The 19,546-nt window shown below is 65.8% G+C and overlaps 1 protein-coding gene across 1 annotated transcript; it reads left to right on the top strand.

Annotated features, from left to right (window-relative positions):
• Positions 1–4,713: 4,713 nt before the first annotated feature.
• Positions 4,714–18,184, top strand: PLEKHG3 (pleckstrin homology and RhoGEF domain containing G3). Its single transcript, XM_057419394.1, is given in 21 exon segments — positions 4,714–4,983; positions 5,085–5,185; positions 5,633–5,702; positions 5,810–5,856; positions 5,920–6,070; positions 7,902–8,036; positions 8,103–8,285; positions 9,362–9,454; positions 9,546–9,632; positions 11,027–11,060; positions 11,137–11,244; positions 11,342–11,416; positions 13,534–13,572; positions 13,690–13,697; positions 13,799–13,984; positions 14,947–15,018; positions 15,091–15,677; positions 15,679–15,796; positions 15,917–16,135; positions 16,829–17,420; positions 18,069–18,184. Coding segments are annotated over 21 exon segments (3,276 nt in total). The 5' UTR covers positions 4,714–4,728.
• The last annotated feature ends 1,362 nt before the right edge of the window (positions 18,185–19,546 follow it).

Genomic DNA, 19,546 nt, shown 5'->3' with positions numbered 1-19,546 from the left:
AGTGTGGGGGCGCCCCCTAGCGGGCGGGCGGGATGGAGGAGGTGGGATTGGGGGGGGTATGGGAAAGGGAAAGGGGAATTTGGGGGGGTATGGGGGGGATATGGGGGGATATGGGGGGATATGGGGGGTGTGGGAGGGGGAATGGGGATGTGGGGAGAGGGAAAGCGGAGGGAGGTTGGGGGGGTCTGTGGAAAGGGGATTTAGGGGGATATGGGGAGGGGTCTATGGAGAGGGGATGGTGTGGGTTGGGGAAGGATATGGGGGGAATGGGTACGGGAGGAGGGATGTGGGGAGAGGGAATAGGGTGTCTGGGAAAGGGGGGAGTTTGGGGGTGTCTGGAAGGGGCCGCTGTGGGGCCCATGGGGACGAGGTGGTACCCAGGTTTTGGGGCTCCCGTGTCGTGATGGGGACACGGGGATGGGGATGGAGCTGGGATCAGACCTGGGACAGAGGGTGCTGGGGGTGTGGGGCTCACTTGCGGTGCCCCACGTCTGCCCCATGGCTGCTGGCACTGGTAGAACCCCACGGGGTGCCCCGGTGGGTCCCCACGCATCGCACTCAGGGCACCCCAGGACTGTGCCGGGACCACACTGGGAATGTGCCCAGCACCGCATTGGGAACACTGGGAGGGGACTGGGAACCTATCGGGATCATCCCAGCACCACACTGGGACAGAAACAGCTCCGTACTGGGTTGATATCAGGACAGTGCCTGGACCATGCCCAACACCGTACTGGGACCATACCGGGACCATGCCCAACACCGTACTGGGACCGTGCCCGGCACCATCCTGGGACTACACTGGTACCATACTGGGACCGTGCCCAGCATCACACTGGTACCATAGTGGGACTGTGCCCGGCACCATACTGGGACCATACTGGGACCATGCCCAGCATCACGCTGGTACCATAGTGGGACCATGCTGGGCATCACACTGGTACCATAGTGGGACCGTGCCCAGCATCACACTGGTGCCATAGTGGGACCATGCCCAGCATCACACTGGTACCATAGTGGGACCGTGCCCAGCATCACACTGGTGCCATAGTGGGACCATGCCCAGCATCACACTGGTACCATAGTGGGACCGTGCCCAGCATCACACTGGTACCGTAGTGGGACCGTGCCCAGCATCACACTGGTACCATAGTGGGACCGTGCCCAGCATCACACTGGTGCCATAGTGGGACCATGCCCAGCATCACACTGGTACCATAGTGGGACCGTGCCCAGCATCACACTGGTACCATAGTGGGACCGTGCCCAGCATCACACTGGTACCGTAGTGGGACCGTGCCCAGCATCACACTGGTACCGTAGTGGGACCGTGCCCAGCATCACACTGGTACCATAGTGGGACCGTGCCCAGCATCACACTGGTGCCATAGTGGGACCGTGCCCAGCATCACACTGGTACCGTAGTGGGACCCTACCAGGACCAATGCCCCGACGGCACCCGGCACCGCACGGGGCCTGTACCGGGGCTGTACTGAGGCTGTACCGGAGCTGTACCGGAGCTGTACTGGGGCTGTACCGGAGCTGTACCGGAGCTGTACTGGGGCTGTACCGGAGCTGTACCGGAGCTGTACCGGGGCTGTACTGGGGCTGTACTGGCCCCATAGCGGGCCCGTACCGGTCGTTCCCCGTTCACGGGGCAGCCCGGGCGGGGCGGCCGCAGTCCCCGCCCCCGGGGCTCTCCCGCCGCTTCCTGCGGGCACGGACGGGCCGGGGCGGCGGCGGCGGAGCGCGGTGAGTCCGGCCCCGGGACACGGGGTCCCGCTGGGGAGGGAGGCGTCGGTGTCGGTCCCGGTGCCGGTGGAGCGGAACCCATCGGTGCCGGGGGTCCCGGTGGAGCGGGACCCATCGGTGCCGGGGGTGCCGGTGGGGTGGGATCCATCGCACCCCGGTGGAACCGGATCCGTGGGTCCCGTTGTGGCGGGAAGGAGCTGTTGTATTGCCGTGGGTCCGTGCGGGAAGGAGCCGTGGGGCCCGGTGCTGTGTGCGCCGCTGGGGCCGCTGCTGTGTGCCTCAGTGGGGCAGAAGCTGTGGGTCCCCACGCGACGGGAGCTGTGGGTTCCGGGATGCCCAAGGCCTTGAATCGCAGCGGGGCAGGAGCGTTGGGTCCTGGACGGGGTGGGGGCTCCTGGTGAGCCGTGGGGCAGAGCTGTGGGTCCCGGCGGACAGCGGCTCCTGGGAGCCCTACGACCACGCACCCATGGGGCTGGGGGGGGGGGGACGGGAACACACGGGACACCCCAGGCCCACCCCCATCCTCCTATGGCGCTGGGTGCCCGTTGGCCACGTCGGGGCCCCGTGGGCGCTCCGGGCAGCGGTGCCAGCAGCAGCCGGTGCCCTCGGTGCCAGCCGGGGCCGGGAGCGCCGGGCGCGCCGAGCCGCGGCAGCTGCGCCGGAGCCCGCAGGGACCCTGCCCGTTCCCAGGGAACGCTGGGATCCTTGGAAAACGCCTGGAAACGGGGCACCGCCTGCCCTTATATGGCTCTGCCAGGGCTGGCCTCGGCCCGGGGCGGGGGGGGGGCCGTGCCTTGTGCCCCACGTTCCCCGTTGGAATGCGCCCGGCGGGGATGATCCCCGCTCCCCACGGCCCGAACGGCCCCGGCGCCTGCCTCGGTTTCCCCGCTTTGGGAACGGCTCCGTTTTGGGGAGCTGACCGGGAGCCCCCCGTTGGGGCGGCACCCAGGGGTCGCATCCAGCTCGGCACCCCAAGGGGAAGGGGGGGGGGGGGTCCTTGTGCCCTGCGATGGGGCTGGGGGTTGAAGGTCAGGGCTAATCCCCACCGGAGCGGCCGCGGTGCTGGTGACGTGGGGCCGGTGCTGTAATCCCGAGCGGATTAGGGCAGCCGGGGGTGGCCGTCGGGGGCGGGATGCGGTGGCTGCAAATCCCATCACGTGGGGGGAGCATCAGTGTCGTCCCCCCCATAGCGGGTACGGGCCACCCCCCCCAGTGCCCTTCCTGTCCCCCAGCGTAGGGGGTGATGGGGGTCGCTCTATGGGGTGATGCTGCAGGTCCGGTGCCCCCAGTGCCTGTGGGGCTTGGTCCCCCTGCTCAAGGCGGCCATGGGGCAAAGCAGAAGGATTTGGGGTTTGAGGGGTGCTGCTCCCCGAATCCCACAGCCCCGTGGTGCTGAGGGGGTGCCCCATGGCAGAACCAGCGTTTGGGGAGCTGCGACTGCAGCACAAGGGGTTGTTACGGTGCTGGGCCCCACTTGGGGGTCACCACAGTGGGGTTTTGGTGCTGGGCCCCACTTGGGGGTCACTGCGGTGGGGTTTTAGTGCTGGGTCCCACTTGGGGGTCACCGCAGTGGGGTTTTGGTGCTGGGCCCCACTTGTGGGTCACCGCGGTGGGGTTTTGGTGCTGGGCCCCACTTGGGGGTCAGCGCAATGGGGTTTTAGTGCTAGGCCCCACTTGGGGGTCACCACGGTGATGTTTTGGTGCTGGGTCCCACTTGGGGGTCACCGCAATGGGGTTTTAGTGCTGGGCCCCACTTGGGGGTCACCACGGTGGGGTTTTGGTGCTGGGTCCCACTTGGGGGTCACCGCAATGGGGTTTTAGTGCTGGGCCCCACTTGGGGGTCACCACGGTGGGGTTTTGGTGCTGGGTCCCACTTGGGGGTCACCGCAATGGGGTTTTAGTGCTGGGCCCCACTTGGGGGTCACTGTGGTGGGGTTTTAGTGCTGGGCCCCACTTGGGGGTCACCACGGTGGGGTTTTGGTGCTGGGTCCCACTTGGGGGTCACCGCAATGGGGTTTTAGTGCTGGGCCCCACTTGGGGGTCACCGCAATGGGGTTTTAGTGCTGGGCCCCACTTGGGGGTCACCACGGTGGGGTTTTGGTGCTGGGTCCCACTTGGGGGTCACCGCAATGGGGTTTTAGTGCTGGGCCCCACTTGGGGGTCACCGCGGTGGCGTTTTGGGGGCTCGCACAGGGAAGCCATGGGGAGGGCGGCGGCGGGCTGGCGGCCATGCGGCGCGATGGGGAGGCGCTGGCGGGAACCGGCCTGACCGGTTCGGTGCTGGCACCCCCAGTGCCGGGGGGCTCGGTCCGCCCCGGCACCGGCACGTGGCCCGGCTGAAGGTCACCGTCCCCAAGGCCACCCGCGCTGGTCACACACTGTCCCCTTGGCCACCAAGCCCGTTGCAGGCAATGGACGGGGTTTGGGTGCCGCAGCCCCGGTGGCACCGAGCGGTTGCGGTGCCGCAGGAGGATCCCGGTGGCACGCGGTGGTCCGGAAGGGCGAGCCGGTGCTGAGCTCACCGGGAAGGTGTCCCGTGGGCGCGGTGCTGACGCACGGCCCCGGCGCTGGGCCGTGGGGTGGGGGCTTGGTGTGGCCGTGGCATTGGGCCCACTGTGGTGCTGTGTCCTTCGGGAGCACGGTCCCCACGTCCTGGGATGCGTGATCTGGCACTGGGGTAAGGTTGGGGGGGGATGACACCCCCAAATCTCAGTGCTACAGTGGGTGGGAGGCCTTGGCCCGGCCACGGGTGGGTTCTATCCTGCCTTGCTTGATCCATAACTGAGGAATTTGGGGGTTTGGGGGTGCTGGTGCTCAGCCTGGAGGCCTCAGCCATCAGGTCAACCCAAGGGCTCTTTATGGTGCAGTGACCCCCCCCTTCACCTGAAGCACTGCCCAGAGCCCGGGGTGTCTCCGCACCCCATAACCACTCCGCTCTCCCCCCCCAGACCCCCACCGGTGCCGGGGGATGCCGGAATGCCGGTGCCCGCCTGCCCTGCCCTGAGCGCGGCGCCGCATCCCGGCTGCGCCATGGAGCATCCAAGCGGGAGCGGGGCCGAGCCGTGGGCCGAGGGGGAGCACAACAGCAACAACAACGCTGCGCCGGCGGCGTGGCCGGGACTGGCACCGTTTGGTGGCCCTGGTGCTGAGCCCAGTTACCTGGGCCGCGTGGTGCTGGAGATCGTGGAGTCGGAGCGGACCTATGCCCGCGACCTGCGCAGCATCGTGGAGGTGGGTGCTGGCATCGGGGGGGGGGGCACCCCATGGATGGGGCTATGGGTTGGGGGGGGGCTGGCTGGTAGCACCGGTGGTGCCACTGTGCTGTCCATTAGGGTTACCTGGGGAAGATCATCGACGCCGAGGAGGCGGTGCTGCGGCCGGAGCAGGTCAGCGCGCTCTTTGGGAACATCGAGGACATCTACGAGCTCAGCAGGTGGGTGCTGGTTGTGGGGGGGGAACGGGGGCACACACATGGGGCCACCCCATGGTGTGGATGGGACAGGAGGGGGGGGTCTGCTGTTAGCTAGGCTGAGAGCATCGGGGAAGAGGAGGTGCGTGGGGAGCTCAGAGCAGCCCCCAGTGTCTGGAGGGGGCTATGGGGATGCTGGGGACGGGCTCTGCATCAGGGACGGGAGCGATGGGACAAGGGGTGATGGGTTCAGACTGGAGCAGGGGGGATCCCGGTTGGATGTAAGGCAGGAATTCATCACCGTGAGGGTGCCCAGAGAAGCTGTGGCTGCCCCATCCCTGGCAGGGCTCAAGGCCAGGTTGGACACAGGGGCTTGGAGCAAGCTGCTCCGGTGGAAGGGGTCGGAGTTGGCGCCGGAGGAGCTTCGAGCTCCCCTCATCCCACCCCATCCCGTGCCCGCTGTGCCCCCAGCGCCCTGCTGCAGGACCTGGAGAGCTGCGCCAGCGACCCGGTGGCCGTGGCCGTTTGCTTCGTCACCCGGGTAAGGTTTTGGGGGGTGTTTGTTGGGATGCGCGGTGCCGAGCACCATGAAGGGCTGGGGGGCACCGGGGCCGCGGCGAGCTCTCACGGCGCTGCCGTTGCCCGCAGAGCCAGGAGTTCTCCATCTACACCCAGTACTGCAATAACTACCCCAGGTGAGTGCGGGGCTGGGGCGGGCAGGGGCCGGGCAGGGGCTGAGCCCGCTTCCTCGCCCGCAGCTCGGTGGCGGCGCTGGCCGAGTGCATGCGGAGCAAGGCGCAGGCGCGGTTGCTGCGCGAGTGCCAGGAGCGGCTGCGCCACGCGCTGCCCCTCGGCGCCTTCCTGCTCAAGCCCGTCCAGAGGATCCTCAAGTACCACCTCCTGCTGCAGGTGAGGTGGTGCCGGCACCGCTGCGGCACGGGCACACAGCATGGCATGGGGACATGGCACTGCATGGGGACATGGCATTGCATGGGGACATGGCATTGCATGGCGACATGGCACTGCATGGGGACATGGCACTGCATGGGGACATGGCATTGCATGGGGACATGGCATTGCATGGCGACATGGCACTGCATGGGGACATGGCATGGGGACATGGCATTGCATGGGGACATGGCATGGGGACATGGCATTGCATGGGGACATGGCACTGCATGGGGACATGGCACTGCATGGGGACATGGCATGGGGACATGGCACTGCATGGGGACATGGCACTGCATGGGGACATGGCATGGGGACATGGCATTGCATGGGGACATAGCATGGGGACACGGCATTGCATGGGCACCAGTGTCGCATGGGGATGTGGTATGGGGATATGGCATTGCATGGGCACCAGTGTCACATGGGGATATGGTATGGGGATATGGAATGGGGACACGGCATTGCATGGGCACCAGTGTCGCATGGGGATATGGTGTGGGGATATGGAATGGCATGGGCACCAGTGTGGCACGGGGACATGGCATGGGGACATGGCATGGCATGGGGACATGGCATGGGGACACGGCATTGCATGGGCACCAGTGTCGCATAGGGATATGGTATGGGGATATGGCATGGGGACATGGCATGGGGGCACCAGTGTCGCATGGGGATATGGTATGGGGATATGGAATGGCATGGGCACCAGTGTGGCACAGGGACATGGCATGGGGACATGGCACAGGCACACAGCATGGCAGGGGGGCATGGCATGGTATGGGCAGCAGTGCGGCATGGGGACATGGCATGGGGGCACGGCATGGCATGGGGACATGGCATTGCATGGGGACATGGCATGGCATGGGCAGCAGTGTGGCACTGGCACCATTGTGGCATAGGGACATGGCGTTGCGTGGGCAGCAGTGTGGCACGGGGACATGGCATGGGTGCATGGCACAGGCACACAGCATGGCACGGGCATCAGTGTGCCATGAGTTACATGGCACGGTGACATGGCATGGGGACATGGCATGGCATGGGCTGCAGTGTGACATGAGGATATGGCATGGGCACACAGCATGGTATGGGCAGCAGTGTGGCACAGGGACATGGCATGGGGCCATGGCATTGCATGGGCAGCAGTGTGGCACGGGGACATGGCATGGGCACACAGCGTGGCACGGGCAACAGTGTGGCATGGGTGCATGGCATGGCATGGGTGCATGGCATGAAGAGCTGGCGTGGTGTGGGTGCATGGTATGGAGAGCTGGCGTGGTGTGGGTGCATGGCATGGCTTGGGTGCATGGTATGGAGAGCTGACGTGGTGTGGGTGCATGGCACGCATGGGTGCATGGTATGGAGAGTTGGCTTGGTGTGGGTGCATGGCACGCATGGGTGCATGGTATGGAGAGTTGGCTTGGTGTGGGTGCATGGCACGCATGGGTGCATGGTATGGAGAGCTGGCGTGGTGTGGGTGCATGGCATGGCATGGGTGCATGGTATGAAGAGCTGGCTTGGTGTGGGTGCATGACACGCATGGGTGCATGGTATGGAGAGCTGGCGTGGTGTGGGTGCATGGCATGGCATGGATGTATGGCATGGATGCACGGCCCGGCCCAAGCACCCAGCAGGACACAGCCACCCCCCGGGCACCCAGCGCACTCCATAGCCCTGGCATGGCACAGGGACGTGGCAGGAGCATGGGCTCCCGGCACGGCCGAGCCAGCTGCTGCGGTGCCCCCCGCCCCGGCACCACGCACGCCTCCAACGCCGCGTGCTGTGCCGGCAGGAGATCGCCAAGCACTTCGAGCACAAATCCGGTGACGACTACGACCTGGTGCTGGAGGCCATCGACACCATGACCTGCGTGGCCTGGTACATCAACGACATGAAGCGCAAGCACGAGCACGCCATCCGGCAGCAGGTGGGGACCGGCGGCACCGGGGCGCGCGGCCCCGCGGCGCCGGTGATGCCAATGGGACCCCCGCAGGAGATCCAGTCCCTGCTGCTGGGCTGGAAGGGGCCGGACCTGACCAGTTACGGGGAGCTGGTGCTGGAGGGCACGTTCCGGGTGCAGCGCGCGCGCCACGAGCGCGCCGTGTTCCTCTTCGACAAGACCCTGCTCATCACCAAGCGCCGCGGTGACCACTACGGCTACAAGAGCCACATCCCGGTGAGCGCCGGAGGGGGCATGGGGGGGAGCCGTGGGGCAGTGGGGGGGGGATAACGGGAGGGGGGGAGCGGGGGGGGGCTGGGGGGTGTTGGGGATGGAGAAGCTAGGGGGGGATGGGGATGGGGGATTGGGATGGGGGCGGGGATGGGGGGGATTGGTGGGGGCTGGGGATGGCAAACCTAGGGGGTGATGGGGATGGGGGATTGGGATGGGTGCTGGGATGGGGGGGAACCAGGGTGGGTGCTGGGATGGGGAGGACTGATGGATGCTGGGATGGGGGGGACTGGTGGGTGCTTGGATGGGGGGCTAGTGGGTGCTGGGGATGAAGAACCTAGGGGGTGATGGGGATGGGGGATTGGATGGGTGCTGGGATGGGGGGGAACCAGGGTGGGTGCTGGGATGGGGAGGACTGATGGGTGCGGGGATGGGGGGACTGATGGGTGCTGGGATGGGGGGGACTGGTGGGTGCTTGGATGGGGGGCTAGTGGGTGCTGGGGATGAAGAACCTAGGGGGTGATGGGGATGGGGGATTGGATGGGTGCTGGGATGGGGGGGACTGATGGGTGCTGGGGATGGAGAACCTAGGGAGTGATGGGGATGGGGGATTGGGATGGGTGCTGGGATGGGGGGGTACTGGTGGGTGCGGGGATGGGGGGGACTGATGGGTGCTGGGATGGGGGGGACTGGTGGGTGCTTGGATGGGGGGCTAGTGGGTGCTGGGGATGAAGAACCTAGGGGGTGATGGGGATGGGGGATTGGGATGGGTGCTGGGATGGGGGGGACTGATGGGTGCTGGGGATGGAGAACCTAAGGGGTGCTGGGGATAGGGGATTGGGATGGGTGCTGGGACGGGGGTGACCGGTGGGTGCTGGCAATGGGGACCCCAAGGTGTGCTGGGGAACCAGGATGGGTGCTGGGGCTGGGGTCCCAGGGGGAGTTAGGGAACGCTGGGGGTGCTGGGGTCTAATCGGGTGGTGGGGACCAGGATGGGTGCTGGGGGATGGGGAGCCCAGAGGGCACGGGGATGGGGGTGTGTGGTGGGTGCTGAGCTGGGTCTCTGAGGGCCTCCCCCGCAGTGCTCCTCGCTGATGCTGATCGAGAGCACCCGGGACTCGCTCTGCTTCAGCCTGGCGCACTACAAGCACATCAAGCAGCAGCACTGCCTGCAGGTGGGTGCGCGCCGGCCGTGGGGCAGGGACCCCCTGGGGACCCCCATGCCCACCCTCTGTGCCCCCCCTCCGTCCTCCTCGTCCTCCCCAGGCCAAGAGCGTGGAGGAGAAGCGGCTGTGGACCCATCACATCAAGCGGCTCATCCTGGAGAACCACCACGCCATCATCCCGCAGAAGGTGAGGGGAAGGGGACGCTCCCCAGGCTGTGGTGCCCACGGGGCAGTGGGGTGGGTTCACCCCATCCTCACCCCATCTTCACCCCATCCTCACCCCATCCTCACCGCATCCTCACCCCATCTTCCCCCCATCCTCACCCCATCTTCACCCCATCTTCACCCCATCTTCACCCCATCCTCACCCCATCTTCACCCCATCCTCACCCCATCCTCACCGCATCCTCACCCCATCCTCACCCCATCTTCTCCCCATCCTCACCGCATCCTCACCCCGTCTTCACCCCATCCTCACCCCGTCTTCACCCCATCTTCACTGCATCTTCACCCCATCTTCACCCCATCCTCACTGCATCTTCACCCCATCTTCACCCCATCACTCTTCATCTTCACCCCATCCTCCCCCCATTCACCCCATCTTCCCCCCATCTTCCCCCCATCTTCCCCCCATCCTCCCCCCATCTTCCCCCCATCCTCCCCCCATCTTCCCCCCATCTTCCCCCCATCTTCCCCCCATCCTGACCCCATCCTCACCCCATCCTCACCCCATCTTGTCCCCATCCTCACCCCATCTTCACCCCATCCTCACCCCATCTCACCCCATCTTCACCCCATCTTCACCCCATCTTCTCCCCGTCTTCACCCCATCCTCACCCCCTCTTCACCCCATCTTCACCCCATCCTCACCCCATCCTCACCCCATCCTCACCCCATCTTCACCCCATCTTCACCCCATCCTCACCCCATCTTCACCCCATCTTCACCCCATCCTCACCCCATCCTCACCCCATCTTCACCCCATCTTCACCCCATCTTCACCCCATCTTCACCCCATCCTCACCCCATCTTCACCCCATCTTCACCCCGTCTTCACCCCGTCTTCACCCCATCCTCACCCCATCACTCTCCATTGTCATTCCTCCTCTCTCCACCCTCTCCCCACCTCACCCCATCCTCACCCCCTCACCCCATCTCTCTCCATCCTCACCCCCTCACCCCACCTCACCCCCTCTCTCCCCATCCTCACCCCATCTCTCCATCCTCACCCCCTCTCTCCATCCTCTCCCCCTCTCTCCATCTCTCCCCATCCTCACCCCCTCACCCCACCTCACCCCCTCTCTCCATCCTCACCCCATCCATCCTCACCCCCTCTCTCCATCCTCACCCCACCTCACCCCCTCTCTCCATCCTCACCCCATCCTCACCTCCTCACCCCACCTCACTCCACCTCACCCCCTCTCTCCATCCTCACCCCATGCATCTCTCCCCATCTCTCTCCATCCTCACCCCCTCACCCCACCTCACCCCCTCTCTCCATCCTCTCTCCATCCTCACCCCACCTCACCCCCTCTCTCCATCCTCACCCCATGCATCTCTCCCCATCTCCCTCCTCCCCAGGCTAAAGAAGCCATCCTGGAGATGGATCTGTTCTGTGAGTGCCACCCACGCCCCGCGCTCCCCTCCCTGCCCTCCTCTGTCCCCCCCTTTGTCACCCCCTGTCCCCACAGACCCCCCTCGCCTGCCCCGCTGCAGCCCCGAGCGCCTCAAGAAGAGCTGGTCCTGCCAGCCCCTGGAGGAGCCCGTGGCCGAGCCGCGCCAGGGCCGGCGCCAGTCGGGTGAGCCCCACAGCCCCATCGTCCCCATCCCTGAGCCGTGGCTCACGGCGACACCCACGGGGTGCCAGCGCCGATGGGGGTGTCCCGGTCCCCACAGAGCCCTTCCAGCGCCAGGACCACAGCGAGGTGCCACCGGAGCACACGCAGGGGCACATGGGGCGCAGGCAGTCGGGTGCGGATGCGGCTGGGAGCGGGGTGGTTGGGGTGGCGGTGGGGTTTGGGGTGGGATGGGGTGGGATGGGATGGGATGGGATGGGATGGGATGCCAATGGGGTTGGGGATGGAGTGGGGTGTTAATGGGGTTTGGGGTGGGATGGGATGCCAATGGGATTGGGGACGGAGTGGGGTGCTAATGGGGTTTCGGATGGGATGCCAATGGGGATGGGGATGGAGTGGAGTGCTAATGGGGTTTGGGGTGGGATGGGATGCCAATGGGGTTGGGGATGGAGTGGGGTGCTAATGGGGTTTGGGGTGGGATGGGATGCCAATGGGGTTGGGGATGGAGTGGGGTGCTAATGGGGTTTGGGGTGGGGATGGGATGCCAATGGGGTTGGGGATGGAGTGGGGTGCTAATGGGGTTTGGGGTGGGATGGAGTGGGGTGCTAATGGGGTTTGGGGTGGGATGGGATGCCAATGGGGTTGGGGACGGAGTGGGGTGCTAATGGGGTTTGGGGTGGGATGGGATGCCAATGGGGTTGGGGATGGAGTGGGGTGCTAATGGGGTTTGGGGTGGGATGGGATGCCAATGGGGTTGGGGATGGAGTGGGGTGCTAATGGGGTTTGGGGTGGGATGGGATGCCAATGGGGTTGGGGATGGAGTGGGGTGCTAATGGGGTTTGGGATGGGATGGGATGCCAATGGGGTTGGGGATGGAGTGGGGTGCTAATGGGGTTTGGGGTGGGATGGGATGCCAATGGGGTTGGGGATGGAGTGGGGTGCTAATGGGGTTTGGGGTGGGGTAGGGTGCCAATGGGATTGGGGATGGAGTGGGGTGCTAATGGGGTTTGGGGTGGGATGGGATGCCAATGGGGTTGGGGATGGAGTGGGGTGCTAATGGGGTTTGGGGTGGGATGGGATGCCAATGGGGTTGGGGATGGAGTGGGGTGCTAATGGGGTTTGGGGTGGGATGGGATGCCAATGGGATTGGGGATGGAGTGGGGTGCTAATGGGGTTTGGGGTGGGATGGGATGCCAATGGGGTTGGGGATGGAGTGGGGTGCTAATGGGGTTTGGGGTGGGATGGGATGCCAATGGGGTTGGGGATGGAGTGGGGTGCTAATGGGGTTTGGGGTGGGATGGGATGCCAATGGCGTTGGGGATGGAGTGGGGTGCTAATGGGGTTTGGGGAAGGATGGTATGCAAATGGCAATGGGGATGGAGTGGGGTGCTAATGGGGTTTGGGATGGGGTAGGGTGCCAATGGGGTTGGGGATGGAGTGGGGTGCTAATGGGGTTTGGGATGGGGTAGGGTGCCAATGGGGTTGGGGATGGAGTGGGGTGCTAATGGGGTTTGGGGTGGGGTAGGGTGCCAATGGGATTGGGGATGGAGTGGGGTGCTAATGGGGTTTGGGATGGGGTAGGGTGCCAATGGGGCTGGGGATGGAGTGGGGTGCTAATGAGGTTTGGGATGGGGTAGGGTGCCAATGGGGTTGGGGATGGATTGGGGTGCTAATGGGGTTTGGGATGGGGTAGGGATGCCAATGGGGTTGGGGATGGAGTGGGGTGCTAATGGGGTTTGGGATGGGGTAGGGTGCCAATGGGGTTGGGGATGGAGTGGGGTGCTAATGGGGTTTGGGATGGGGTAGGGTGCCAATGGGGTTGGGGATGGAGTGGGGTGCTAATGGGGTTTGGGGGGGGGGGTGCCAATGGGGTTTGGGAGGTGATGCCAGTGGGATTTGGGTTGTGTTTGAGATGCCAATGGGGTTTGGGATGGGCTGGGATGCAATGGTATTTGGGATGGGATGTCAATGGGATTTGGGATGAGGTGGGATCCAGTGGGGTTGGGGATGGAATGCCAATGGGATTTGGGATGAGGTGGGATCCAGTGGGGTTAGGGATGGAATGCCGATGGGATTTGGGATGAGGTGGGATCCAGTGGGGTTAGGGATGGAATGCCAATGGGATTTGGGATGAGGTGGAATCCAATGGTGTATGGGATGGAATGCCACTGAGGTTTGGGATGGGGTAGGGTTCCAGTGGGGTCAGGGCTGGAATGCCGATGGGATTTGGGGTGGGGGACTGCTGCTGGGGGACATGGGGCCCCCCTTTGCATGCCCCCCCTCTCCCCACAGAGCCGGCCAAGCAGATCCTGCAGCACCTGGGTGCGCAAGGTGAGCAGCCCGGGCGCCGGCACCCCTGGGTGCAGGCAGTGGGGCAGGGGGTGCTCTTTGGGTCCTGCCCCCCAACCCCCCCCCCCCCCCCAACTTCCCCTTTGCTCTCTCTTGCAGGCCTCAAGGTAAGGCTGCAGTGGGGGGTGCTTGGGGTGCGCGGTGCCCCCAGCCTTGGCGCACCGGGGCCGTGGTGCTGAGCCCGGTGCTCCCCCCCCAACCCCGGTAGCACGCGGGCAGCGATGGGGCTCTGCTGGCAATGGGGGAGCCCCCCCAGCACCCCCGGGCCTGGGCAGCGCCTGAGGGGCTGGTGGAGGAGGAAGAGGAGCAGGAGGAAGAGGAGGACGTGGGCAGGGACGGTCCCGAGGAGCTGCCTGGGGCCCAGGAGCTGCTGGGGGAGCCCCATGAGGAGCAGGTACCGCAAAACCCAAGGGGGGGGGGGGCACCCACTGGGAGCGGTACCACAGGGCACCCATATCACTCCCAGAGCACCCCATGTCACTCCTGGGGCACCCCATGGTGTCCCTAGGGCACCCAGCATCAGCACTGTAGCACCCAGCATCACTCCTGGGCACCCCACATCAGTCCTGGGACACCCAGCATCAGTCCTGGGGCTCCCAACATCAATCCTGGGGCACCCAACATCAATCCTGGGGCAGCCCGTATTGTCCCTAGGGCACCCAGCATCAGCCCTGTAGCACCCAGCATCACTCCTGGGCACCCCACATCAGTCCTGGGACACCCAGCATCAGCCCTGTAGCACCCAGCATCACTCCTGGGCACCCCACATCAATCCTGGGGCACCCAACATCAATCCTGGGCACCCCACATCAGTCCTGGGGCACCTCATATTGTTCCCAGGGCACCCCACATCACTCCTGGGCACCCCACATCAGTCCTGGGGCACCCCACATCAGCCCTGTAGCACCCAGCAACACTCCTGGGGCACCCCATGTTGTTCCTAGGGCACCCAGCGTCAGCCCTTTAGCACCCAGCATCACTCCTGGGGCACCCCATGTTGTTCCTAGGGCACCCAGCGTCAGCCCTTTAGCACCCAGCATCACTCCTGGGGCACCCCATGTTGTTCCTAGGGCACCCAGCATCAGCCCTGTAGCACTCAGCATCACTCCTGGGCACCCCACATCAGTCCTGGGGCACCCAGCATCAGTCCTAGGACAACCCATATTGTTCCCAGGGCACCCACATCATTCCTGGAGCATCCCCCGTTGCTCTGCGGAGCATCCTGTATCACTTCTGGGGTACCCAGCATCGCTTCCAGAGCGCCCTGCATCGCTCTTGGGGCACCCCAAGCGCACTCTGGGGTCCTCAGCCATGGTTTGGCTGTGACTGATCCCCCCCCCAATTTGTTGTCCCCAGGCCGGGGAGCACCCACCGGTACCGGAGCCACCCAAGCGCCCCAGCAGCTGGGGCCCGGGGAGCCGCGAGAAGGTGGGTGCAGCCCCACAGCCCCGTGCCGGGGGTCCCGATGGGCCCAGCACCCACCCCGTGCCCCCTCGGCAGGCCGGCAGCGCCGGGGAGCCCCCCCACCCCGAGGTGTCGGGGGCACCCAAAGCCCCATCCTCGATGGGGACCCCGGCGCCGCCGCGGGGTGCAGAGGATTTGCAGGTGCTGAGCAGCGAGGAAGAGGAGGAGGAGGAAGAGGAGGAGGAGGATGGGGGCCCGGGCAGCATCCTGCCGCCCTCGGTGCTGGACCAGGCCAGCATCATCGCCGAGCGCTTCGGAGGCGGAGGGAGCCTGTCCCGGCGGAGCAGCGTGGCCATGGAGGGGCCGTTGGCGCGGCCGGGCAGCCCCGGCGGCAGCGGCCTCGGCCCGGATGGATGCGGACCCCCCCCCGTTGAAAGCGGGGAGCCCGGGGGGGGCTCCCCCAGGGCCGTGCCTTCCCCAGAGCCCTTGCCCGGAGCCCGCCGGGCCTCGCTGCTCTCCAACCGGGACCGTTTGCTCCTGGATAAGATCCGCGCTTACTACGGCAGCGCCGAGCACCGCGACGGCGGCGGCTTCAGCGTCCGGCGCAGGGAGAGCCTGTCCTTCATCCCCAAGGGGCTGGTGAGGAGCTCCGTGTCCCGCTTCAACAGCCTCCCGCTGCCCCCGGCAGCCCGGAGCCCCCAAGCATCCGGTGCCGCTGTGGGCCGTGGTGGGCCCGGGGGAGCTGTGCCACGAGAATGGGGTCCAGAGCCCCAGGACTGGGAGGCAGAGCCCTGAAAATAGGGTGCAGAGCCCTGAGCGTGGGGTCCGGAGCCCCAGGAATGAGATCCAGACCCCCAAGAACGGGATGCAGACGCTGGGGAACAGGATCCAGACCTATGAAAACAGCATCCAGAGCCCTGAGCGTGGGGTCCAGACCCCCAAAAATGGGATGCAGACGCTGGAGAACAGGATCCAGACCCCCAGGAATGGGATCCAGACCCCTGAGAACAGGATCCAGAGCCCTGAGCATGGGATCCAGACCCCCAGGAATGGGATCCAGACCCCTGAGAACAGGATCCAGAGCCCTGAGCATGGGATCCAGACCCCCAGGAATGGGATCCAGACCCCTGAGAACAGGATCCAGAGCCATGAAAACAGGATCCAGAGCCCCGAGCATGGGGTCGAGAGCCACAGGAATGGGATGCAGCCCCCTGAGAGCGGGATGCAGACCCCTGAGCATGGGGTCCAGAGCCCCAAGAATGGGATGCAGAACCCCAGGAATGGGATGCAGATGCTGGAGAACAGGATTCAGAGCCCCGGGAATGGGATGCAGAGCCCCAGGAGCGGGATGCAGACCCCTGAGCATGGGGTCCAGAGCCCCAGGAATGGGACCCAGAGCCCCAGGAGTGGGATGCGGCCCCCTGAGAGTGGGATGCAGACGCTGGAGAACAGGATGCAGCCCCCTGAGAACGGAATGCAGAGCCCCAGGAGCGGGATGCAGAACCCCAGGAGCGGGATGCAGAACCCCAGGAGCGGGATGCAGACCCCTGAGCATGGGGTCCAGAGCCCCAGGAATGGGACCCAGAGCCCCAGGAGCGGGATGCAGCCCCCCGAGAGCGGGATGCAGACGCTGGAGAACAGGATGCAGCCCCCCGAGAGCGGGATGCAGACCCCTGAGCATGGGGTCCAGAGCCCCAGGAGCGGGATGCAGAGCCCCAGGAGCGGGATGCAGCCCCCCGAGAGCGGGATGCAGAGCCCTGAGCATGGGGTCCAGAGCCCCAGGAGCGGGATGCAGAGCCCCAGGAGCGGGATGCAGAGCCCCAGGAGTGGGATGCAGACCCCGGAGCCGCTCCTCATCCTGGAGGACGATGACTTGGCCCCGGGGGCTGTGCCCCCCGCCCGGCCGGCCGGCACCAGGGTGTACCGGCTGGCTCGGCAGTACAGCCTCCGCATCAAGAGCCGCCGCTGCGGGCCCCACCGCTCCCCGCTGCCCCCGTCCCCGGACGGCGCCGGCTCCTCCGAGCCTTTCCCTTGGCCGGACGTGCGGGAGCTCCGCGCCCGCTTCGGTGCCGCTCGGCCGCCGCCCGTAACCCGGAGCCGCTCCGCACCGGAGGGGCCGGACCGGGCCGGGCGCCCGGCAGCGAAGGAGCGCGGAGGCGGCGGCCGCAGCCGCAGCGCCGAAGCCGGGGAGGGACCCAGCGCCCACGGCGGCCGTGGGGCCCTGTGGGTGGCGGCGGAGGCGGCGCTCGGGGCCGGGCAGCGGGTGCTGGTGCTGGAGAAGGGGCCGGCGCCCCACGCCGAGCCCCACAGCTACGTGCAGATCCGGTCCCCCACCACCAGGGAGAAGATCTGCCTGAAGGCCGTGGTGGAGCGGTGTAAAGCGTACCAGGGCTCCCAGGAGTACCGGCGGCGCTGCGCTGAGCCCCACGGAGCGGCTCGGAACCCGGGATCAGCACAGACCCATGGAGCAGCACAGCCCCATGGAGCAGCACAGACCCATGGAGCAGCACAGCCCCATGGAGCAGCACAGACCCATGGAGCAGCACAGACCCATGGAGCAGCACAGCCCCATGGAGCAGCACAGACCCATGGAGCAGCACAGACCCATGGAGCAGCACAGACCCATGGAGCAGCACAGACCCATGGAGCAGCACAGACCCATGGAGCAGCACAGACCCATGGAGCAGCACAGCCCCATGGAGCAGCACAGACCCATGGAGCAGCACAGCCCCATGGAGCAGCACAGCCCCATGGAGCAGCACAGCCTGCTGGAGCATCACCTCCTCCTGGAGCATCACTGCCCCATGGAGCATCACCTCCTCCTGGAGCATCACTGCCCCATGGAGCATCACTGCATCCTGGAGCATCACTGCCCCATGGAGCATCACTGCCTCCTGGAGCATCACTGCCCTCCGGAGTATCTCAGCCCCACGGAGCATCACAGCCCTCCGGAGCATCACAGCCTGCTGGAACATCACTGCCCCATGGAGCAGCACAGCCCTCCGGAGTATCTCAGACCCATAGAGCATCACAGCCTGCTGAAGCATCACTGCCCCATGGAGCTTCACAGCCCTCTGGAGTATCTCAGCCCCATGGAGCATCACAGCCCCCCGGTGCCCCGCAGCCCCCCAGGCATGGCCTTGTCAGGGACCTAAGGCAGAAGTTTCAGAGCCTCGACGCCGCCAGCTAAGGGGAGGAAAAGGGGAGATGGGGAGAAACGTGGACCGGAGGGAAGGGGCGCCCAGCAATGGATGCTCAGGGGAGCCCCATGGACCTGTAACGTACGTGGCAGAAGGGGGACCCCATGGAGGTGCAGCTCAGCAAGGAAAAGGGATGCCCTATGGACCTCCATCCTACCTGGAAGAAGGGACACCCCATGGACCCCAGCCTGCCCAGGAGAAGGGGGACCCCGTGGACCCTGAGCTCACCTAGGGGAAACAGCATCCTATGGACCCCCAACCTGCCCAGGAGAAGGGGGACCCCATGGACCTCCAACCTATGTGGAAAAGGGGGTACCCCATGGATCCCCGACTTGCCCAGGAGCAGGGGCACCCCATGGACCCCCAACCTACCTGGAAAAAGGGACCCCCAGGTTACCCAGGAGAAGGAGCACCCCATGGACCCCCAACCCAGCAAGGACAAGGGGCAGCCAATGGACCCCCAGATTGCTTGGGGGAAGCAGGACCCCCAGGGAGTGGGGTCACCCCATGTCCCCCATCCCCCCCCTCAGCGCTGCACCCCCGCTCGCTTTCACATCTTTATTATCAAAAATCCAACAAAAAAACCCAAATCTGAACCAAAAGTTCCTCTCTGGTCACCCCCATCCCCTCGGGGTGCTGGGAGGGGGGTCCCCATACCCCAATGGGGGGGGGGGGAGAAGACACGGGGAGGTGGGGTGATGGTGAGCGGTGCCCCCCATGCCGATGCTCTTTGGTTGGTGCCCATGGGTGCCCCCTCTGCACCCATGCAGTGTGTGTGTGTGGGGGGTATGGCTTGAGGGGGCACCCATGGGAGCCCCCCAAGTGGGTGCTGGGGGGGGGGGGGGGGGGGGGCATGGCCGTGGGTGCTCCTGCATGCGGGGACACGCGTGTGTGCATGCAGGGACACGTGTGCAATGGGGGGGGGTGTGGGGGGCACACGCGTGTGCCTGCCGTCGAGCATGTCGAGGAGGAGAGATGGAAACGCCTGTATACACGCGTGTGCTGCTGTACATGGAGGGAGCCCGCACACGCGTGTGCTGCTGTACATGGAGGGGGGGAGCCCACACACACGTGTGCTGCTGTACATGGAGGGAGCCCACACACACGTGTGCTGCTGTACATGGAGGGAGCCCGCACACGCGTGTGCTGCTGTACATGTAGGGAGCCCGCACACGCGTGTGCTGCTGTACATGGAGGGAGCCCGCACACACGTGTGCTGCTGTACATGTAGGGAGCCCGCACACGCGTGTGCTGCTGTACATGGAGGGAGCCCACACACACATGTGCTGCTGTACATGGAGGGAGCCCACACACGTGTGTGCTGCTGTACATGGAGGGGGGGAGCCCACACA

This window comes from Pezoporus wallicus, unplaced genomic scaffold, assembly GCF_028554395.1.
Source record: "Pezoporus wallicus isolate ANWC-B61680 ecotype Strahan unplaced genomic scaffold, APGP_CSIRO_Pwel_v1 contig_11336, whole genome shotgun sequence".
Taxonomy (NCBI): Eukaryota; Metazoa; Chordata; class Aves; order Psittaciformes; family Psittacidae; genus Pezoporus; species Pezoporus wallicus.
This window is presented reverse-complemented; position numbering and strand designations above follow the sequence as displayed.